The sequence below is a fragment of the Coturnix japonica genome, unplaced genomic scaffold (assembly GCF_054131305.1).
Source record: "Coturnix japonica strain WE unplaced genomic scaffold, WE-NBRP24 Scf058, whole genome shotgun sequence".
NCBI classification, from domain to species: domain Eukaryota; kingdom Metazoa; phylum Chordata; class Aves; order Galliformes; family Phasianidae; genus Coturnix; species Coturnix japonica.
This window is the reverse complement of record NW_028188961.1, coordinates 51,096-76,233: the sequence shown is the minus strand read 5'-3', so window position 1 is coordinate 76,233 and position 25,138 is coordinate 51,096. Positions and strand designations below refer to the sequence as shown.

Genomic DNA, 25,138 nt, shown 5'->3' with positions numbered 1-25,138 from the left:
ATGGGGTTATATGGGGTATATGGGGTTATATGGGGTTATATGGGGTTATATGGGGTTATATGGGGTTATATGGGGTTATATGGGATTATATGGGGTTATATGGGGTTATGGGGCCATCCTATAGGGTTATATGGGGTTATATGGGGTTATATGGGGTTATGGGGCCATCCTATAGGGTTATATGGGATATATGGGGTTATATGGGGTTATATGGGGTTATATGGGGTTATATGGGGTTCTATGGGGTTATATAGGGTTACATGGGGTTATATGGGGTTATATGGGGTTATGCTTCACCCACACCAACAAGGGCACGGCCCAGTAATAGGGCCCAGAAACCCTATATAGGATTGTATAGGGTTATATGGGATATATGGGGTTATATGGGGGGATATGGGGTTCTATGGGGTTCTATGGGGTTCTATGGGGGGATATGGGGGGATATAGGAAGATATGGGGGGATATATGGGGTTATATGGGATTATATGGGGTTATATGGGGGGATATGGGGGGTATAAGGGAGATATGGGGTTATATGGGGTGATATGAGAGGAAATAGGGGGATATATGGGGGGACATGGGGTTATAAGGGAGGATATAGGGGGATATGGGGGGATATGGGGTTATATGGGGGGATATGGGGTGGTTATGGGGTTATATGGGGTTATATGGGGTTATATGGGGTTATATGGGGGGATATAGGGGGATATATGGGGGGATATGGGGTTATATGGGGTTATATGGGGTGACATGGGGGGATATAGGAAGATATGGGGGGATATATGGGGTTATATGGGATTATATGGGGTTATATGGGGGGATATGGGGGGTATAAGGGAGATATGGGGTTATATGGGGTGATATGGGAGGAAATAGGGGGATATATGGGGGGATATGGGGTTATATGGGGGGATATGGGGGGATATGGGGTTATATGGGGGGATATGGGGGGATATGGGGTTATATGGGGGGATATGGGGTTATATGGGGTTATATGGGGTTATATGGGGTTATATGGGGTATATATGGGGTTATATGGGGTGTATGGGGTTATATGGGGGGATATGGGGGGATATGGGGTTATATGGGGTTATAAGGGGTTATATGGGGTAATATGGGGTTATATGGGGTTATAAGGGGTTATATGGGGTAATATGGGGTTATATGGGGTTATATGGGGTTATGCTTCACCCACACCAACAAGGGCACGGCCCAGTAATAGGGCCCAGAAACCCTATAGGGTTATATGGGATATATGGGGTTATATGGGGTTATATGGGGGGATATGGGAGGATATGGGGTTCTATAGGGGGATATAGGGTCATATGGGGTTATATGGGGGGATATGGGGTTATATGGGGGGATATGGGGTTATATGGGGGGATATGGGAGGATATGGGGTTCTATAGGGGGATATGGGGTCATATGGGGTTATATGGGGTTATATGGGGTATATATGGGGTTATATGGGGTGTATGGGGTTATATGGGGGGATATGGGGGGATATGGGGTCTATATATGGGGGGATATGGGGTTATATGGGGTGATATGGGGGGATATGGGGGGATATGGGGTTATATGGGGTTATATGGGTGTTATGGGGGGTTATATGGGGTTATATGGGTTATATGGGGTTATATGGGGTTATATAGAGTTATATGGGGTTATATGGGGTTATATGGGGTTATATGGGGTTATATGGGGGGATATGGGGGGATATGGGGGGATATGGGGGGATATGGGGTCTAGATATGGGGGGATATGGGGTTATGGGGTTATATGGGGTGTTATGGGGGGATATAGGGGGATATATGGGGTTATATGGGGTTATATGGGGTTCTATGGGGTTATATGGGGTTATGCTTCACCCACACCAACAAGGGCACGGCCCAGTAATAGGGCCCAGAAACCCTATATAGGATTATATAGGGTATTATAGGGTTATATGGGGTTATATGGGGTTATATGGGGTTATATGGGGTTATGCTTCACCCACACCAACAAGGGCACGGCCCAGCAATAGGGCCCAGAAACCCTATAGGGGATTATATGGGATATATGGGGTTATATGGGATATATGGGGTTATATGGGGTTATATGGGGTTATATGGGGTTATATGGGGTTATATGGGGTTATATGGGGGGATATGGGGTTATATGGGGTTATATGGGGGGATATGGGGTTATATGGGTTATATGGGGTTATATGGGGTTATATGGGATATATGGGGTTATATGGGGTTATATGGGGTTATATGGGGTTATATGGGGTTATATGGGATATATGGGGTTATATGGGGTTATATGGGGTTATATGGGGTTATATGGGATATATGGGGATATATGGGGTTATATGGGGTTATATGGGGTTATATGGGTTATATGGGGTTATATGGGGTTATATGGGGTTATATGGGGTGATATGGGGTTATATGGGGTTATATGGGGTTATATGGGGGGATATGGGGGGATATGGGGGGATATGGGGGGATATGGGGGGATATGGGGTTCTATAGGGGGATATAGGGTCATATGGGATTATATGGGGTTATATGCGGGGATATAAGGGAGATATGGGGTTATATGGGGGGATATGGGGGGATATGGGATAATATGGGGTTATATGGGGGGATATGGGGAGATATGGGGAGATATGGGGTCTATATATGGGGTTATATGGGGTTATATGGGGGGATATGGGGTTATATGGGGTTCTATGGGGTATATGGGGTTCTATGGGGTTCTATGGGGTTCTATGGGGTATATGGGGTTATATGGAGTTATATGGGGTTATATGGGGTTATATGGGGTTCTATGGGATTATATGGGGTTCTATGGGGTTCTATGGACCCCCTAATACCTGCTGTGTGACGAAGCTGCTCCCCATTGTGACCCCGACCCACAGACTCAGCCCCACAGCCAGCAGCCTCTTCCTGTTGTAACGATCACCCAGGAACCCAAAGAGGGGAGCCAGCGCCATGTAGCTCACTATGAACGCTATGGGGCACGACCCATAAGTGAGTCAGACCCATAAGTGGGGGGCCAGACCCATAAGTGTGGGGCTGGACCCATAAGTGGGACCCATAAGTAAGGGCAGGACCCATAAGTGGGGGTTGGGACCCATAAGTGTGGGGCTAGACCCATAAGTGTGGGGCCAGACCCATAAGTGGAGCGGTGGGACCCATAAGTGGGGGGCCAGACCCATAAGTGTGGGGCTGGGATCCATTAATGTGGGGCTGGATCCATAAGTGTGGGGCTGGACCCATAAGTGGGGGGCTGGACCCATAAGTGGGGGGCTGGGACCCATAAGTGGGGGGCTGGGACCCATAGGTGGGGGGCCAGACTCATAAGTGGGGGGCTGGACCCATAAGTGGGGAGCCAGCGCCATGTAGCTCACTATGAACGCTATGGGGCACGACCCATAAGTGAGTCAGACCCATAAGTGGGGGGCCAGACCCATAAGTGTGGGGCTGGACCCATAAGTGGGACCCATAAGTAAGGGCAGGACCCATAAGTGGGGGTTGGGACCCATAAGTGTGGGGCTAGACCCATAAGTGTGGGGCCAGACCCATAAGTGGAGCGGTGGGACCCATAAGTGGGGGGCCAGACCCATAAGTGTGGGGCTGGGATCCATTAATGTGGGGCTGGATCCATAAGTGTGGGGCTGGACCCATAAGTGGGGGGCTGGACCCATAAGTGGGGGGCTGGGACCCATAAGTGGGGGGCTGGGACCCATAGGTGGGGGGCCAGACTCATAAGTGGGGGGCTGGACCCATAAGTGGGGAGCCAGAGCCATGTAGCTCACGATGAACGCTATGGGGCACGACCCACAAGTGAGTCAGACCCATAAGTGTGGGGCTGGACCCATAAGTGTGGGGCCAGACCCATAGGTGGGGGGCCAGACCCATAAGTGGGACCCATAAGTGAGTGAGACCCATAAGTGAGACCCATAAGTGGGGGACAGGACCTATAAGTGGGACCCATAAGTGGGGGGCCAGACCCATAAGTGGGACCCATAAGTGTGGGGCTGGACCCATAAGTGGGGGGCTAGACCCATAAGTGGGACCCATAAGTGAGTGAGACCCATAAGTGAGACCCATAAGTGGGGGACAGGACCTATAAGTGGGACCCATAAGTGGGGGGCCAGACCCATAAGTGGGACCCATAAGTGGGGGGTGGGGGTGGGACCCATAAGTGTGGGGCTGGACCCATAAGTGGGACCCATAAGTGGGGGCCAGGACCCATAAGTGTGGGGTGGGACCCATAAGTGTGGGGCCAGACCCATAAGTGTGGGGCCAGACCCATAAGTGTGGGGCTGGACCCATAAGTGTGGGGCTGGGACCCATAAGTGTGGGGCTGGACCCATAAGTGTGGGGCTGGGACCCATAAGTGTGGGGCTGGACCCATAAGTGTGGGGCTGGGACCCATAAGTGTGGGGCTGGACCCATAAGTGTGGGGCTGGGACCCATAAGTGTGGGGCTGGACCCATAAGTGTGGGGCTGGACCCATAAGTGTGGGGCTGGACCCATAAGTGTGGGGCTGGGACCCATAAGTGTGGGGCTGGACCCATAAGTGGGGTTTGGGACCCATAAGTGTGGGGCTGGACCCATAAGTGTGGGGTGGGACCCATAAGTGGGGGGCTGGGACCCATAGGTGGGGGGCCAGACTCATAAGTGGGGGGCTGGACCCATAAGTGGGGAGCCAGCGCCATGTAGCTCACGATGAACGCTATGGGGCAGGACCCACAAGTGAGTCAGACCCATAAGTGGGGGCCAGACCCATAGGTGGGGGTTGGGACCCATAGGTGGGGGGCCAGACCCATAAGTGGGACCCATAAGTAAGGGCAGGACCCATAAGTGGGGGTTGGGACCCATAAGTGTGGGGCTGGACCCATAAGTGTGGGGCTGGGACCCATAAGTGGGGGGCTGGGACCCATAGGTGGGGGGCCAGACTCATAAGTGGGGGGCAGGACCCATAAGTGGGGAGCCAGCGCCATGTAGCTCACGATGAACGCTATGGGGCACGACCCATAAGTGTGGGGCAGGACCCATAAGTGTGGGGCAGGACCCATAAGTGAGGGGCAGGACCCATAAGTGGGGGGCAGGACCCATAAGTGGGACCCATAAGTGTGGGGCAGGACCCATAAGTGTGGGGCAGGACCCATAAGTGAGGGGCAGGACCCATAAGTGGGGGGCAGGACCCATAAGTGGGGGGCAGGACCCATAAGTGGGACCCATAAGTGTGGGGCAGGACCCATAAGTGTGGGGCAGGACCCATAAGTGTGGGGCTGGGACCCATAAGTGTGGGGCAGGACCCATAAGTGTGGGGCTGGGACCCATAAGTGTGGGGCAGGACCCATAAGTGTGGGGCTGGGACCCATAAGTGTGGGGCTGGGACCCATAAGTGGGACCCATAAGTGGGGGCCAGGACCCATAAGTGTGGGGCCAGGACCCATAAGTGTGGGGCTGGGACCCATAAGTGTGGGGCTGGGACCCATAAGTGTGGGGCTGCCCCATAAGTGGGGGTCTAGACCCATAAGTGTGGGGCTGGGACCCATAAGTGTGGGGCTGTGACCCATAAGTGTGGAGCTGTGACCCATAAGTGTGGGGCTGGACCCATAAGTGGGGGGCTAGACCCATAAGTGGGACCCATAAGTGAGTGAGACCCATAAGTGAGACCCATAAGTGGGGGACAGGACCTATAAGTGGGACCCATAAGTGGGGGGCCAGACCCATAAGTGGGACCCATAAGTGGGGGGTGGGGGTGGGACCCATAAGTGGGGGGCCAGACCCATAAGTGGGACCCATAAGTGGGGGGTGGGGGTGGGACCCATAAGTGTGGGGCAGGACCCATAAGTGTGGGGCTGGGACCCTTAAGAAAGGGCAGGACCCATAAGTGGGGGTTGGGACCCATAAGTGTGGGGCTGGACCCATAAGTGTGGGGCAGGACCCATAAGTGGGGGGCAGGACCCATAAGTGGGGGGCAGGACCCATAAGTGGGACCCATAAGTGTGGGGCAGGACCCATAAGTGTGGGGCAGGACCCATAAGTGTGGGGCTGGGACCCATAAGTGTGGGGCAGGACCCATAAGTGTGGGGCTGGGACCCATAAGTGTGGGGCAGGACCCATAAGTGTGGGGCTGGGACCCATAAGTGTGGGGCTGGGACCCATAAGTGGGACCCATAAGTGGGGGCCAGGACCCATAAGTGTGGGGCCAGGACCCATAAGTGTGGGGCTGGGACCCATAAGTGTGGGGCTGGGACCCATAAGTGTGGGGCTGCCCCATAAGTGGGGGTCTAGACCCATAAGTGTGGGGCTGGGACCCATAAGTGTGGGGCTGTGACCCATAAGTGTGGAGCTGTGACCCATAAGTGTGGGGCTGGACCCATAAGTGTGGGGCTGGACCCATAAGTGTGGGGCTGGGACCCATAAGTGTGGGGCTGGACCCATAAGTGTGGGGCTGGGACCCATAAGTGTGGGGCTGGACCCATAAGTGTGGGGCTGGGACCCATAAGTGTGGGGCTGGACCCATAAGTGTGGGGCTGGACCCATAAGTGTGGGGCTGGACCCATAAGTGTGGGGCTGGGACCCATAAGTGTGGGGCTGGACCCATAAGTGGGGTTTGGGACCCATAAGTGTGGGGCTGGACCCATAAGTGTGGGGTGGGACCCATAAGTGGGGGGCTGGGACCCATAGGTGGGGGGCCAGACTCATAAGTGGGGGGCTGGACCCATAAGTGGGGAGCCAGCGCCATGTAGCTCACGATGAACGCTATGGGGCAGGACCCACAAGTGAGTCAGACCCATAAGTGGGGGCCAGACCCATAGGTGGGGGTTGGGACCCATAGGTGGGGGGCCAGACCCATAAGTGGGACCCATAAGTAAGGGCAGGACCCATAAGTGGGGGTTGGGACCCATAAGTGTGGGGCTGGACCCATAAGTGTGGGGCTGGGACCCATAAGTGGGGGGCTGGGACCCATAGGTGGGGGGCCAGACTCATAAGTGGGGGGCAGGACCCATAAGTGGGGAGCCAGCGCCATGTAGCTCACGATGAACGCTATGGGGCACGACCCATAAGTGTGGGGCAGGACCCATAAGTGTGGGGCAGGACCCATAAGTGAGGGGCAGGACCCATAAGTGGGGGGCAGGACCCATAAGTGGGACCCATAAGTGTGGGGCAGGACCCATAAGTGTGGGGCAGGACCCATAAGTGAGGGGCAGGACCCATAAGTGGGGGGCAGGACCCATAAGTGGGGGGCAGGACCCATAAGTGGGACCCATAAGTGTGGGGCAGGACCCATAAGTGTGGGGCAGGACCCATAAGTGTGGGGCTGGGACCCATAAGTGTGGGGCAGGACCCATAAGTGTGGGGCTGGGACCCATAAGTGTGGGGCAGGACCCATAAGTGTGGGGCTGGGACCCATAAGTGTGGGGCTGGGACCCATAAGTGGGACCCATAAGTGGGGGCCAGGACCCATAAGTGTGGGGCCAGGACCCATAAGTGTGGGGCTGGGACCCATAAGTGTGGGGCTGGGACCCATAAGTGTGGGGCTGCCCCATAAGTGGGGGTCTAGACCCATAAGTGTGGGGCTGGGACCCATAAGTGTGGGGCTGTGACCCATAAGTGTGGAGCTGTGACCCATAAGTGTGGGGCTGGACCCATAAGTGGGGGGCTAGACCCATAAGTGGGACCCATAAGTGAGTGAGACCCATAAGTGAGACCCATAAGTGGGGGACAGGACCTATAAGTGGGACCCATAAGTGGGGGGCCAGACCCATAAGTGGGACCCATAAGTGGGGGGTGGGGGTGGGACCCATAAGTGGGGGGCCAGACCCATAAGTGGGACCCATAAGTGGGGGGTGGGGGTGGGACCCATAAGTGTGGGGCAGGACCCATAAGTGTGGGGCTGGGACCCTTAAGAAAGGGCAGGACCCATAAGTGGGGGTTGGGACCCATAAGTGTGGGGCTGGACCCATAAGTGTGGGGCAGGACCCATAAGTGGGACCCATAAGTAAGGGCAGGACCCATAAGTGGGGGTTGGGACCCATAAGTGTGGGGCAGGACCCATAAGTGTGGGGTGGGACCCATAAGTGGGGGGCTGGGACCCATAGGTGGGGGGCCAGACTCATAAGTGGGGGGCTGGACCCATAAGTGGGGAGCCAGAGCCATGTAGCTCACGATGAACGCTATGGGGCACGACCCACAAGTGAGTCAGACCCATAAGTGTGGGGCTGGACCCATAAGTGTGGGGCCAGACCCATAGGTGGGGGGCCAGACTCATAAGTGTGGGGCTGGACCCATAAGTGGGACCCATAAGTAAGGGCAGGACCCATAAGTGGGGGTTGGGACCCATAAGTGTGGGGCAGGACCCATAAGTGGGGAGCCAGCGCCATGTAGCTCACGATGAACGCTATGGGGCACGACCCACAAGTGAGTCAGACCCATAAGTGTGGGGCTGGACCCATAAGTGTGGGGCTGGGACCCATAAGTGTGGGGTGGGACCCATAAGTGGGGGGCAGGACCCATAAGTGGGACCCATAAGTGTGGGGCAGGACCCATAAGTGTGGTTTGGGACCCATAAGTGTGGGGCTGGACCCATAAGTGTGGGGTGGGACCCATAAGTGGGGGGCTGGGACCCATAGGTGGGGGGCCAGACTCATAAGTGGGGGGCTGGACCCATAAGTGGGGAGCCAGAGCCATGTAGCTCACGATGAACGCTATGGGGCACGACCCACAAGTGAGTCAGACCCATAAGTGGGGGGCAGGACCCATAAGTGAGGGGCAGGACCCATAAGTGGGGGGCCAGACCCATAGGTGGGGGGCCAGACTCATAAGTGTGGGGCTGGACCCATAAGTGGGACCCATAAGTAAGGGCAGGACCCATAAGTGGGGGTTGGGACCCATAAGTGTGGGGCTGGACCCATAAGTGTGGGGTGGGACCCATAAGTGTGGGGCTGGACCCATAAGTGGGACCCATAAGTAAGGGCAGGACCCATAAGTGGGACCCATAAGTAAGGGCAGGACCCATAAGTGGGGGTTGGGACCCATAGGTGGGGGGCCAGACCCATAAGTGGGGAGCCAGCGCCATGTAGCTCACGATGAACGCTATGGGGCACGACCCATAAGTGGGGGGCTGGGACCCATAAGTGGGGGGCCGGGACCCATAAGTGGGACCCATAAGTGGGGGCCAGGACCCATAAGTGTGGGGCTGTGACCCATAAGTGTGGGGCTGGACCCATAGGTGGGGGGCTGGACCCATAAGTGGGGAGCCAGCGCCATGTAGCTCACGATGAACGCTATGGGGCACGACCCATAAGTGGGGGGCTGGGACCCATAAGTGGGGGGCCGGGACCCATAAGTGGGACCCATAAGTGGGGGCCAGGACCCATAAGTGTGGGGCTGTGACCCATAAGTGTGGGGCTGGACCCATAGGTGGGGGGCTGGACCCATAAGTGGGGAGCCAGCGCCATGTAGCTCACGATGAACGCTATGGGGCACGACCCATAAGTGAGTCAGACCCATAAGTGGGGGCCAGACCCATAAGTGTGGGGCAGGACCCATAAGTGGGGGGCTGGACCCATAAGTGGGACCCATAAGTGGGGGCCAGGACCCATAAGTGGGGGCCAGGACCCATAAGTGTGGGGCTGGGACCCATAAGTGTGGGGCTGTGACCCATAAGTGTGGGGCTGTGACCCATAAGTGTGGGGCTGGACCCATAAGTGGGGGGCTAGACCCATAAGTGGGACCCATAAGTGAGTGAGACCCATAAGTGAGACCCATAAGTGGGGGACAAGACCTATAAGTGGGACCCATAAGTGGGGGGCCAGACCCATAAGTGGGACCCATAAGTGTGGGGTGGGGGTGGGACCCATAAGTGTGGGGCTGGGACCCATAAGTGTGGGGCTGGGACCCATAAGTGTGGGGCTGCCCCATAAGTGTGGGGCTGGGACCCATAAGTGTGGGGCTGCCCCATAAGTGTGGGGCTGGACCCATAAGTGTGGGGCTGCCCCATAAGTGTGGGGCAGTTTGTACCTGTTTGCAGGAGGCCGGAGCTGCCGTCCCCGATGCCGAAATAGGCCTCGATGTCGGGGAGAACACCTGGGGGGCAACGACATGTGGGGCGCCCCATAGACACCCCATAGCTGCCCCATAGCGACCCCATAGCTGCCCCATAGACACCCCATAGCTGCCCCATAGACACCCCATAGCTGCCCCATAGACACCCCATAGCTGCCCCATAGCGACCCCATAGCTGCCCCATAGACACCCCATAGCTGCCCCATAGAGACCCCATAGCTGCCCCATAGAGACCCCATAGCTGCCCCATAGATAACCCATAGCTGCCCCATAGACACCCCATAGCTGCCCCATAGACACCCCATAGCTGCCCCATAGATAACCCATAGCTGCCCCATAGACACCCCATAGCTGCCCCATAGACACCCCATAGCTGCCCCATAGCGACCCCATAGCTGCCCCATAGATAACCCATAGACACCCCATAGGGTTCCATTGAGTTCCATTGAGATCCATTGAGACCCATAGGGACCCCTTAGAGACCCCATAGCTGCCCCATAGCCACCCCATAGCTGCCCCATAGAGACCCCATAGGGTTCCATTGAGATCCACTGAGTTCCATTGAGATCCATTGAGACCCATAGAGACCCCATAGAGACCTCATAGCTGCCCCATAGCCACCCCATAGCTGCCCCATAGAGACCCCATAGCTGCCCCATAGAGACCCCATAGCTGCCCCATAGCGACCCCATAGCTGCCCCATAGATAACCCATAGACACCCCATAGGGTTCCATTGAGTTCCATTGAGATCCATTGAGACCCATAGGGACCCCTTAGAGACCCCATAGCTGCCCCATAGCCACCCCATAGCTGCCCCATAGAGACCCCATAGGGTTCCATTGAGATCCACTGAGTTCCATTGAGATCCATTGAGACCCATAGAGACCCCATAGAGACCTCATAGCTGCCCCATAGCCACCCCATAGCTGCCCCATAGAGACCCCATAGCTGCCCCATAGAGACCCCATAGCTGCCCCATAGCGACCCCATAGCTGCCCCATAGATAACCCATAGACACCCCATAGGGTTCCATTGAGTTCCATTGAGATCCATTGAGACCCATTGGGACCCATAGAGACCCCATAGCTGCCCCATAGCGACCCCATAGCTGCCCCATAGCAACCCCATAGGGTTCCATTGAGTTCCATTGAGATCCATTGAGACCCATAGGGACCCCTTAGAGACCCCATAGCGACCCCATAGGTGCCCCATAGATAACCCATAGACACCCCATAGGGTTCCATTGAGTTCCATTGAGACCCATAGGGACCCCATAGCTGCCCCATAGCCACCCCATAGCCGCCCCATAGAGACCCCATAGGGTTCCACTGAGATCCACTGAGACCCATAGGAACCCCATAGAGACCCCATAGCTGCCCCATAGACACCCCATAGCTGCCCCATAGAGACCCCATAGCTGCCCCATAGCCACCCCATAGCTGCACCATAGAGACCCCATTGTGACCCCATAGCTGCCCCATAGAGACCCCATTGCGACCCCATAGCTGACCCACATCTACCCCATAATCCCCCCGCCCCACATCCACCCCATAACCACCCCCCCGCCCCATAACCACCCCATAACCCCCCCCTGCCCCATAACCACCCCATAACCCCCCCCCTGCCCCATAACCACCCCATAAACCCCCCTGCCCCATAACCACCCCATAACCCCCCTGCCCCATAACCACCCCATAACCCCCCCTGCCCCATAACCACCCCATAAAACCCCCGCCCCATAACCACCCCCCCCTGCCCCATAACCACCCCATAACCCCCCCCTGCCCCATAACCACCCCATAAACCCCCCCCATGCCCCATAACCACCCCATAAACCCCCCTGCCCCATAACCACCCCATAACCCCCCTGCCCCATAACCACCCCATAACCCCCCCTGCCCCATAACCACCCCATAACCCCCCCCCTGCCCCATAACCACCCCATAACCCCCCTGCCCCATAACCACCCCATAACCCCCCTGCCCCATAACCACCCCATAACCCCCCCTGCCCCATAACCACCCCATAAAACCCCCGCCCCATAACCACCCCCCCCTGCCCCATAACCACCCCATAACCCCCCCCTGCCCCATAACCACCCCATAAACCCCCCCCATGCCCCATAACCACCCCATAAACCCCCCTGCCCCATAACCACCCCATAACCCCCCTGCCCCATAACCACCCCATAACCCCCCCTGCCCCATAACCACCCCATAACCCCCCCCCTGCCCCATAACCACCCCATAAACCCCCCTGCCCCATAACCACCCCATAACCCCCCCCCTGCCCCATAACCACCCCATAAACCCCCCTGCCCCATAACCACCCCATAACCCCCCCCCCTGCCCCATAACCACCCCATAACCCCCCCCCCTGCCCCATAACCACCCCATAAACCCCCCCTGCCCCATAACCACCCCATAACCCCCCCCTGCCCCATAACCACCCCATAACCCCCCCCTGCCCCATAACCACCCCATAACCCCCCCTGCCCCATAACCACCCCATAAACCCTCCTGCCCCATAACCCCCCCCTGCCCCATAACCACCCCATAACCCCCCTGCCCCATAACCACCCCATAACCCCCCCCTGCCCCATAACCACCCCATAACCACCCCCCCCTGCCCCATAACCACCCCATAACCACCCCCTGCCCCATAACCACCCCATAACCACCCCCCTGCCCCATAACCACCCCATAACCCCCCCCTGCCCCATAACCACCCCATAACCCCCCCCCTGCCCCATAACCCCCCCCCGCCCCATAACCACCCCATAAACCCCCCTGCCCCATAACCACCCCATAACCCCCCCCTGCCCCATAACCACCCCATAACCCCCCCCTGCCCCATAACCACCCCATAACCCCCCCCCCTACCCCATAACCACCCCATAACCCCCCCCTGCCCCATAACCACCCCATAACCCCCCCCTGCCCCATAACCACCCCATAAACCCCCCCTACCCCATAACCACCCCATAACCCCCCCCGCCCCATAACCACCCCATAACCCCCCCTGCCCCATAACCCCCCCCTGCCCCATAACCACCCCATAACCCCCCCCCTGCCCCATAACCACCCCATAACCCCCCCCTGCCCCATAACCACCCCATAAACCCCCCTGCCCCATAACCACCCCATAACCCCCCCCTGCCCCATAACCACCCCATAACCCCCCCCCCTACCCCATAACCACCCCATAACCCCCCCCTGCCCCATAACCACCCCATAAACCCCCCCTACCCCATAACCACCCCATAACCCCCCCCGCCCCATAACCACCCCATAACCCCCCCTGCCCCATAACCCCCCCCCTGCCCCATAACCACCCCATAACCCCCCCCCTGCCCCATAACCACCCCATAACCCCCCCCTGCCCCATAACCACCCCATAAACCCCCCTGCCCCATAACCACCCCATAACCCCCCCCTGCCCCATATCCACCCCATAACCCCCCTGCCCCATAACCACCCCATAACCCCCCCCCTGCCCCATAACCACCCCATAACCCCCCCTGCCCCATAACCACCCCATAACCCCCCTGCCCCATAACCACCCCATAACCCCCCTGCCCCATAACCACCCCATAAACCCCCCTGCCCCATAACCACCCCCCTGCCCCATAACCACCCCATAACCCCCCCCTGCCCCATAACCACCCCATAACCCCCCCCTGCCCCATAACCACCCCATAACCCCCCCCCTGCCCCATAACCACCCCATAACCCCCCCTGCCCCATAACCACCCCATAACCCCCCTGCCCCATAACCACCCCATAACCCCCCTGCCCCATAACCACCCCATAAACCCCCCTGCCCCATAACCACCCCCCTGCCCCATAACCACCCCATAACCCCCCCCTGCCCCATAACCACCCCATAACCCCCCCCTGCCCCATAACCACCCCATAAACCCCCCTGCCCCATAACCACCCCATAAACCCCCCTGCCCCATAACCACCCCATAACCCCCCCCTGCCCCATAACCACCCCATAACCCCCCCCCCTGCCCCATAACCACCCCATAACCCCCCCCTGCCCCATAACCACCCCATAACCCCCCTGCCCCATAACCACCCCATAACCCCCCCCCTGCCCCATAACCACCCCCCCCTGCCCCATAACCACCCCCCTGCCCCATAACCACCCCATAACCCCCCCCCGCCCCATAACCACCCCATAAACCCCCCTGCCCCATAACCACCCCATAACCCCCCCCCTGCCCCATAACCACCCCATAACCCCCCCCCGCCCCATAACCACCCCATAAACCCCCCTGCCCCATAACCACCCCATAAACCCCCCTGCCCCATATCCACCCCATAACCCCCCTGCCCCATAACCACCCCATAACCCCCCCCCGCCCCATAACCACCCCATAACCCCCCTGCCCCATAACCACCCCATAACCCCCCCCTGCCCCATAACCACCCCCCTGCCCCATAACCACCCCATAACCCCCCTGCCCCATAACCGCCCCATAAACCCCCCTGCCCCATAACCACCCCATAAACCCCCCTGCCCCATAACCACCCCCCTGCCCCATAACCACCCCATAACCCCCCTGCCCCATAACCACCCCATAACCCCCCCCGCCCCATAACCACCCCATAACCCCCCTGCCCCATAACCACCCCATAACCCCCCCCCCTGCCCCATAACCACCCCATAACCCCCCCCTGCCCCATAACCACCCCATAACCCCCCTGCCCCATAACCACCCCATAACCCCCCTGCCCCATAACCACCCCATAAACCCCCCTGCCCCATAACCACCCCATAACCCCCCTGCTCCATAACCACCCCATAACCCCCCCCCTGCCCCATAACCACCCCATAAACACCCCCCCTGCCCCATACCCCCCCCCTGCCCCATAACCACCCCATAACCCCCCTGCCCCATAACCACCCCATAACCCCCCCCCCGCCCCATAACCACCCCATAACCCCCCCGCCCCATAACCACCCCATAACCACCCCATAACCACCCCATAACCCCCCCCCTGCCCCATAACCACCCCATAAACCCCCCTGCCCCATAACCACCCCATAAACCCCCCTGCCCCATAACCACCCCATAACCCCCCCCTGCCCCATAACCACCCCATAACCCCCCTGCCCCATAACCACCCCATAAACCCCTCCGCCCCATAACCACCCCATAACCACCCCATAACCACCCCATAACCCCCCCCCGCCCCATAACCACCCCATAACCCCCCTGCCCCATAACCACCCCATAACCACCCCATAACCACCCCCCTGCCCCATAACCACCCCATAACCACCCCATAACCCCCCTGCCCCATAACCACCCCATAACCCCCCCCTGCCCCATAACCACCCCATAAACCCCCTGCCCCATAACCACCCCATAAACCCCCCTGCCCCATAACCACCCCATAACCCCCCCCTGCCCCATAACCACCCCATAACCCCCCCCTGCCCCATAACCACCCCATAACCCCCCTGCCCCATAACCACCCCATAAACCCCTCCGCCCCATAACCACCCCATAAACCCCTCCGCCCCATAACCACCCCATAAACCCCCCTGCCCCATAACCACCCCATAACCACCCCATAACCACCCCATAACCACCCCCCTGCCCCATAACCACCCCATAACCACCCCATAACCCCCCTGCCCCATAACCACCCCATAACCCCCCCCTGCCCCATAACCACCCCATAACCACCCCATAACCCCCCCCTGCCCCATAACCACCCCATAACCACCCCATAACCCCCCCTGCCCCATAACCACCCCATAACCACCCCATAACCCCCCCCTGCCCCATAACCACCCCATAACCACCCCATAACCCCCCTGCCCCATAACCACCCCATAACCACCCCATAACCCCCCCTGCCCCATAACCACCCCATAACCACCCCATAACCCCCCCTGCCCCATAACCACCCCATAACCACCCCATAACCCCCCTGCCCCATAACCACCCCATAACCACCCCATAACCCCCCCTGCCCCATAACCACCCCATAACCCCCCCTGCCCCATAACCACCCCCCTGCCCCATAACCCCCCCCTGCCCCATAACCACCCCATAACCCCCCCCCTGCCCCATAACCACCCCATAAACCCCCCCCTGCCCCATAACCCCCCCCTGCCCCATAACCACCCCATAACCACCCCATAACCCCCCTGCCCCATAACCACCCCATAACCACCCCATAACCCCCCTGCCCCATAACCACCCCATAACCACCCCATAACCCCCCCTGCCCCATAACCACCCCATAACCACCCCATAACCCCCCCTGCCCCATAACCACCCCATAACCACCCCATAACCCCCCCTGCCCCATAACCACCCCATAACCACCCCATAACCCCCCTGCCCCATAACCACCCCATAACCACCCCATAACCACCCCCCTGCCCCATAACCCCCCCCTGCCCCATAACCACCCCATAACCACCCCCCTGCCCCATAACCACCCCCCTGCCCCATAACCCCCCCTGCCCCATAACCACCCCCTGCCCCATAACCACCCCCCCTGCCCCATAACCACCCCCTGCCCCATAACCACCCCCCTGCCCCATAACCACCCCCCTGCCCCATAACCACCCCATAACCACCCCCCTGCCCCATAACCACCCCCCTGCCCCATAACCACCCCCCTGCCCCATAACCCCCCCCTGCCCCATAACCACCCCCCTGCCCCATAACCACCCCATAACCACCCCATAACCACCCCATAACCACCCCATAACCACCCCCCTGCCCCATAACCCCCCCCCCTGCCCCATAACCACCCCCCTGCCCCACACCTGCGACGGTGAATCTGTCCATGTAGTTGAGCAGGTTGATGTAACACAGCACCGCCACCGTCAGACATGCACGCCGGGGGGACACGCTATGGGGCACAGAGCTATGGGGCACAGAGCTATGGGGCACAGAGCTATGGGGCTCGGGGCTATGGGGCACGGGGCTATGGGGCACAGAGCTATGGGGCAGGCTATGGGGCACAGAGCTATGGGGCACAGAGCTATGGGGCACAGAGCTATGGGGCTCGGAGCTATGGGGCTCGGGGCTATGGGGCTCGGGGCTATGGGGCTCAGGGCTATAGGGTGATGTGCTATGGGGCTCTGTGCTATGGGGCAGGGGGCTATGGGGCTCGGAGCTATGGGGCACAGAGCTATGGGGCTCGGAGCTATGGGGCTCAGGGCTATAGGGTGATGTGCTATGGGGCACAGAGCTATGGGGCTCGGGGCTATGGGGCACAGAGCTATGGGGCACAGAGCTATGGGGCACAGAGCTATGGGGCACGCTATGGGGCTCGGAGCTATGGGGTGTGCTATAGGGCGCTATGCTATGGGGTGTGCTATGGGGCACAGAGCTATGGGGCTCGGGGCTATGGGGCTCTGTGCTATGGGGCTCAGGGCTATAGGGTGATGTGCTATGGGGCACAGAGCTATGGGGCACGCTATGGGGCTCGGAGCTATGGGGCTCAGAGCTATGGGGCACAGAGCTATGGGGCTCTGTGCTATGGGGCACGCTATGGGGCTCGGAGCTATGGGGCTCAGAGCTATGGGGCACGGGGCTATGGGGCTCTATGCTATGGGGCTCGGAGCTATGGGGCACGGGGCTATGGGTATCGGGGTTATGGGGCACAGGGTTATGGGGTGTACTATGGGGCAGGGGGTTATGGGGCTCGGAGCTATGGGGCACAGAGCTATGGGGCACAGAGCTATGGGGCTCGGAGCTATGGGGCTCGGAGCTATGGGGCTCGGAGCTATGGGGCTCGGGGTTATGGGGCACAGGGCTATGGGGCTCGGGGCTATGGGGCTCGGGGCTATGGGGCTCTGTGCTATGGGGCTCAGGGCTATAGGGTGATGTGCTATGGGGCACAGAGCTATGGGGCACGCTATGGGGCTCGGGGCTATGGGGCTCGGGGCTATGGGGCACAGAGCTATGGGGCTCTATGCTATGGGGCTCTGTGCTATGGGGCACACTATGGGGCACAGAGCTATGGGGCACGCTATGGGGTGTGCTATGGGGTGTGCTATGGGGCACGGGGCTATGGGGCTCTGTGCTATGGGGCTCAGAGCTATGGGGCACAGGGTTATGGGGCTCTGTGCTATGGGGCACACTATGGGGCAGGGGGTTATGGGGCTCTGTGCTATGGGGCACGCTATGGGGCTCAGAGCTATGGGGTGTGCTATAGGGCGCTATGCTATGGGGCACAGGGTTATGGGGCACGCTATGAGGCAGGGGGCTATGGGACACAGAGCTATGGGGCACGGGGTTATGGGGCTCTGTGCTATGGGGCACGCTATGGGGCACAGGGCTATGGGGTGTGCTATGGGGCGCTATGCTATGGGGCACTACGCTATGGGGTGTGCTATGGGGCGCTATGTTAGGGGGCACAGAGCTATGGGGTGTGCTATGGGGCAGAGAGCTATGGGGCAGAGAGCTATGGGGCACAGAGCTATGGGGCACTACGCTATGGGGTGTGCTATGGGGCACAGAGCTATGGGGCTCTATGCTATGGGGTGTGCTATGGGGCTCTATGCTATGGGGTGTGCTATGGGGCACAGAGCTATGGGGTGTGCTATGGGGCACGCTATGGGGCTCTGTGCTATGGGGCACGGGGCTATAGGGTGATGTGCTATGGGGCACAGAGCTATGGGGCTCAGAGCTATGGGGCATGGGATTATGGGGCACAGGGCTATAGGGCATGGGGCTATGGGGCTCAGAGCTATGGGGCACAGAGCTATGGGGTGTGCTATGGGGTGCTATGCTATGGGGCTCTATGCTATGGGGTGTGCTATGGGGCAGAGAGCTATGGGGTGTGCTATGGGGCAGAGAGCTATGGGGCACTACGCTATGGGGTGTGCTATGGGGCGCTATGTTAGGGGGCACAGAGCTATGGGGTGTGCTATGGGGCAGAGAGCTATGGGGCAGAGAGCTATGGGGCTCTATGCTATGGGGTGTGCTATGGGGCACAGAGCTATGGGGCTCTATGCTATGGGGTGCTATGCTATGGGGCTCTATGCTATGGGGTGTGCTATGGGGCACAGAGCTATGGGGCTCTATGCTATGGGGTGCTATGCTATGGGGCACACTATGGGGTGTGCTATGGGGCACAGAGCTATGGGGTGTGCTATGGGGTGCTATGTTATGGGGTGTGCTATGGGGCTCTATGCTATGGGGTGTGCTATGGGGTGTGCTATGGGGCACAGAGCTATGGGGTGTGCTATGGGGTTCTATGTTATGGGGTGCTACGCTATGGGGCGCTGCTGTGGGGCTGGCCCCATCCCCGCCGCCGTCATCAATGGGGCTGAGCAGCTCCGGCCCCACAAGTGGCGCCATGTGGGGCTGACGGGACCTGTGGGGCACACAGAGATAGACCCCATAGAGCCTGCCCCATAGAGACACATAGGGACCTATAGGGACCCATAGAGACCCCATAGAGCCCTGACCCACAGATCCCACCCCATAGATTCCACCCCATAGAGCCCCACAGAACCCAGACCCCATAGATCCCGCCCCATAGATCCCACACAGACCCATATGGACCCACAGAGACCCATAGAGACCCACAGAGACCCAGACCCCATAGATCCCACCCCACAGAGACCCATAGAGACTCCATAGAGCCCTGACCCACAGATCCTGCCCCATAGAGCCCCACAAAGACCCCATAGATCCCACACAGACCTATAGGGACCCACAGAACCCTGACCCACAGATCCCGCCCCATAGAGACCCACAGAGACCCCATAGATCCCACACAGACCCATAGGGACCCACAAAGACCCCATAGAGACCCACAAAGACCCCATAGAGACCCCATAGAGCCCTGACCCACAGATCCCGCCCCATAGAGACCCACAGAGACCCCATAGATCCCACACAGACCCATAGGGACCCACAAAGACCCCATAGAGACCCACAAAGACCCCATAGAGACCCCATAGAGCCCTGACCCACAGATCCCGCCCCATAGAGCCCCACACAGACCCATAGGAACCCACAGAGCCCCATAGAAACACCCAGGGACCCCATATCACCCCATAGAACCCCACAGAGACCCATAGAGCCCCACAGAGACCCATAGAGCCCACAGAGACCCCATAGAGCCCACAGAGACCCCATAGAGCCCACAGAGACCCATAGAGCCCACAGAGACCCATAGAGGCCCCACTGAACCCCATAGAACCCCATAGAGACCCCATAGAGACCCCATAGAGACCCATAGAGACCCCATAGAGACCCCATAGAGACCCATAGAGACCCCATAGAGACCCCATAGAGACCCCATAGAACCCCACAGACCCCATAGAGCCCCATAGACCCCATAGAACCCCATAGTACCCCACAGACTCCATAGAGCCCCATAGAAGCTCATAGAGACCCCATAGAGCCCCATATCACCCCATAAAGACCCATAGACCCCATAGAGACCCATAGAGACCCCATAGGGACCCCATAGAGACCCATAGGGACCCCGTATCACCCCATAGACCCCCATAGACCCCATATCACCCCATAGAACCCCATAGAGCCCAATAGAACCCCACAGAACCCCATATAGCCTCATAGAGAACCCATATCCCCCCATATCACCCCATAGAACCCCATATAATCCCATATAACCCCATAGAGACCCCATAGGACAACATATCCCCCTATAGACCCCCATAGAGACCCATAGAACCTCATAGAGACCCCATAGAGACCCATAGAGATCCCATAGACCCCATAGAGACCCATAGAGACCCCATAGAGACCCCCATAGAGACCCCATAGAGACCCCATATCACCCCATAAAGACCCATAGACCCCATAGAGACCCATAGAGACACCATAGAGACCCCATAGAGACCCAGAGAGACCCCATAGAACCCCACAGAGACCCATAGAGCCCCATAGAGACCCCACAGAGACCCCATAGAACGCCATAGAACCCCATAGAGACCCCATAGAGACCCATAGAGACCCATAGAGCCCACAGAGCCCCATAGAGCCCCATAGAGCCGCCATAGGACCCCATATCCCCCTATAGACCCCCATAGACCCCACAGAACCCCATAGAGCCCCATAGAGACCCCATAGGGACCCATAGAACCCCACAGAGCCCCATAGAGATCCCATACACCCCATAGAGACCCCATAGACCCCCATATCACCCCATAGAGACCCCATAGGACCCTATATCCCCCTATAGACCCCCATAGAGCCCCATAGAACCCCATAACACCCCATAGAGCCCCACAGAACCACATAGAGACCCATAGAGCCCCATAGAGCCCATAGAGACCCCATAACATCCCATAGACCCCCATATAGCCCCATATCACCCCATAGACCCCATAGAGGCCCCATAGACACCCATAGATCCCCATAGAGACCCCATAGAGCCCCATAGAACCCCACAGAGACCCCACAGACACCCCATAGAGCCCCAGAGACCCCATAGAACCCCATAGAGACCCCATAGCTCCCCATAGAGCCCAATAGAACCCCACAGAACCCCATATAGCCCCATAGAGAACCCATAGACCCCACAGACCCCATATCACCCCAAATCCCCCCATATCACCCCATAGAACCCCATATAATCCCATATAACCCCATAGGACAACATATCCCCCTATAGACCCCCATATAATCCCATATAACCCCATAGAGACCCCATAGGACAACATATCCCCCTATAGACCCCCATAGAGACCCATAGAACCCCATAGGGACCCCATAGAGACCCCATAGACCCCCATATCACCCCATAGAGACCCCATAGGACAACATATCCCCCTATAGACCCCCATAGAGACCCATAGAACACCATAACACCCCATAGAGCCCCATATCACCCCATAGACCCCATAGGACCCCATAAAGACCCATAGACCCCATAGGGACCCATAGAGACCCCATAGAGACCCATAGAGACCCCATAGAGACCCCATAGAGACCCATAGGGACCCATAGGGACCCCATATCACCCCATAGAACCCCATAGAGCCCAATAGAACCCCACAGAACCCCATATAGCCCCATAGAGAACCCATATCCCCCCATATCACCCCATAGAACCCCATATAATCCCATATAACCCCATATAACCCCATAGGACAACATATCCCCCTATAGACCCCCATAGAGACCCATAGAGCCCCATAGACCCCACAGAGACCCCATAGACCCCCATATCACCCCATAGAGACCCCATAGGACCCTATATCCCCCTATAGAGCCCCATAGAGACCCATAGAACCCCATAACACCCCATAGAGCCCCATAGAGACCCCATAGACCCCCATATCACCCCATAAAGACCCATAGATCCCATAGAGACCCACAGGGACCCATAGAGACCCCCATAGACCCCATAGAGTTCCCATAGAGACCCATAGAGACCCCATAGAGACCCATAGGGACCCCATAGAGACCCATAGGGACCCTGTATCACTCCATATCACCCCACAGACCCCATATCACCCCATAGAGCCCAATAGAACCCCACAGAACCCCATAGAGCCCCATAGAGAACTCATATCCCCCCATAGAACCCCATATAATCCCATATAACCCCATAGAGACCCCATAGGACAACATATCCCCCTACAGACCCCCATAGAGACCCATAGAACCCCATAGGGACCCCATAGACCCCCATATCACCCCATAGAGACCCCATAGGACCCTATATCCCCCTATAGACCCCCATAGAACCCCATAACACCCCATAGAGCCCCATAGAACCACATAGAGACCCATAGAGCCCCATAGAGACCCCATAACATCCCATAGACCCCCATATAGCCCCATATCACCCCATAGACCCCATAGAGGCCCCATAGACACCCATAGGACCCCATATAACCCCATATCCCCCCATAGAGCCCCATATAATCCCATATAAACCCCATAGACCCCATAGAGGCCCCATAGACACCCATAGATCCCCATAGAACCCCATAGACTCCCATAGAACCCCATATAATCCCATATAACCCCATAGAGACCCCATAGGACAACATATCCCCCTATAGACCCCCATAGAGACCCATAGAGCCCCATAGAGACCCATAGAGCCCCATAGACCCCCATATCACCCCATAGAGACCCCATAGGACCCTATATCCCCCTATAGACCCCCATAGAGACCCATAGAACCCCATAACACCCCATAGAGACCCATAGAGCCACATAGAGACCCATAGAGCCCCATAGACCCCCATATCACCCCATAAAGACCCATAGAGACCCATAGAGACCCATAGGGACCCCCATAGACCCCATAGAGACCCATAGAGTTCCCATAGAGACCCATAGGGACCAATAGAGACCCCATAGAGACCCCATATCACCCCATAAAGACCCATAGACCCCATAGAGACCCATAGGGACCCATAGAGACCCATAGAGACCCCATAGAGATCCCATAGAGACCCCATAGAGATCCCATAGACCCCATAGAGACCCATAGAGACCCATAGGGACCCCATAGAGACCCATAGACCCCATAGAGACCCATAGAGACCCCATAGAGACCCATAGAGACCCCATAGAGACCCATAGGGCCCCATAGACACCCCGTATCACCCCATAGACCCCCATAGACCCCATAGAACCCCATAGAGCCCCATATAGCCCCATAGAGAACCCATATCCCCCCATATCACCCCATAGAACCCCATATAATCCCATATAACCCCATAGAGACCCCATAGGACAACATATCCCCCTATAGACCCCCATAGAGACCCATAGAGCCCCATAGACCCCACAGAGACCCCATAGACCCCCATATCACCCCATAGAGACCCCATAGGACCCTATATCCCCCTATAGACCCCCATAGAGACCCATAGAACCCCATAACACCCCATAGAGACCCATATCACCCCATAGACCCCATAGGACCCCATATAACCCCATATAACCCCATAGAACCCCATAGAACCCCATATAATCCCATATAAACCCCATAGACCCCATAGAACCCACGTGACCGTCCCGCTTACTCCCCACAGCCGCCTCCGCCGCCACCCGTCACGTGACCCCCACTCACATGACTGCCCCGTCACGTGACTCGGCTCCCCACCACCACCACCACCTACTTCCGTCGCGCGTGTGACGTCATTAGGGAAATGACGTCAGCAGAGCGACAGCGCGGGGGGGGTGCTGGGAAATGGAGTTCCGATGGAAACGGGGGTTCTATGGGGTCTCTATGGGGCTCAATGGGTCCCTATGGGGTCTCTATGGGTCTCTATGGGTCTCTATGGGTCTCTATTGGTCTCTATGGGGTCTCTACGGGGTCTATGGGGTCTCTATGGGTCTCTATGGGTCTCTATGGGTCTCTATTGGTCTCTATGGGGTCTCTATGGGGTCTATGGGGTCTCTATGGGTCTCTATGGGCCTCTATGGGTCTCTATGGGGTCTATGGGGCTCTATGGGTCTCTATGGGGTCTCTATGGGGTCTCTATGGGGCTATGGGGTCCCCATGGGTCTCTATGGGATCTATGGGGCTCTATGGGTTCTATGGGACTCTATGGGGCTCTATGGGGTCTATGGAGCTCTATGGTGTCTGTTGGGTTCTATGGGGCACTATGGGGCTCTATGGGCATCTATGGGGCTCTATGGGGTCTGTAGGGCTCTATGGGGTCTATGGAGCTCTAAGGGGTCTGTTGGGTTCTATGGGGGTCCATGGGCATCTATTGGGATGAATGGGGTCTATTGGGGTCTATGGGGGTCTATGGGCATCTATGGGGCTCTATGGGGTCTGTAGGGCTCTATGGCGTTCTATGGGGCTCTATGGGGCTCTGTGGAGTTTGTTGGGTTCTATGGGGCACTATGGGGCTCTATGGGCATCTATGGGGCTCTATGGGGTTCTATGGGGCTCTATGGGGTCTCTAGGGTTCTATGGGGTCTTTGGGGCTCCATGTGGCTCTAATGGGTTCTATGGGGTCTGTAGGACTCTATGGGGCTCTATGGGGCTCTAAGGGGTCTGTTGGGTTCTATGGGGGTCCATGGGCATCTATTGGGATTAATGGGGTCTATTGGGGTCTATGGGTG

General features: G+C 57.8%; 1 protein-coding gene across 1 annotated transcript; it reads right to left on the bottom strand.

Moving 5' to 3' along the window:
• Nucleotides 1-1,842: 1,842 nt before the first annotated feature.
• LOC146751953 (uncharacterized) lies at nt 1,843-24,178 on the bottom strand. Its single transcript, XM_085533369.1, has 5 exons — nt 24,135-24,178; nt 16,879-19,439; nt 10,032-10,097; nt 2,861-2,997; nt 1,843-1,911 (listed from the first exon to the last, which is right to left on the bottom strand). Coding segments are annotated over exons 1-5 (2,820 nt in total). The 5' UTR covers nt 24,137-24,178; the 3' UTR covers nt 1,843-1,857.
• Nucleotides 24,179-25,138: the final 960 nt, after the last annotated feature.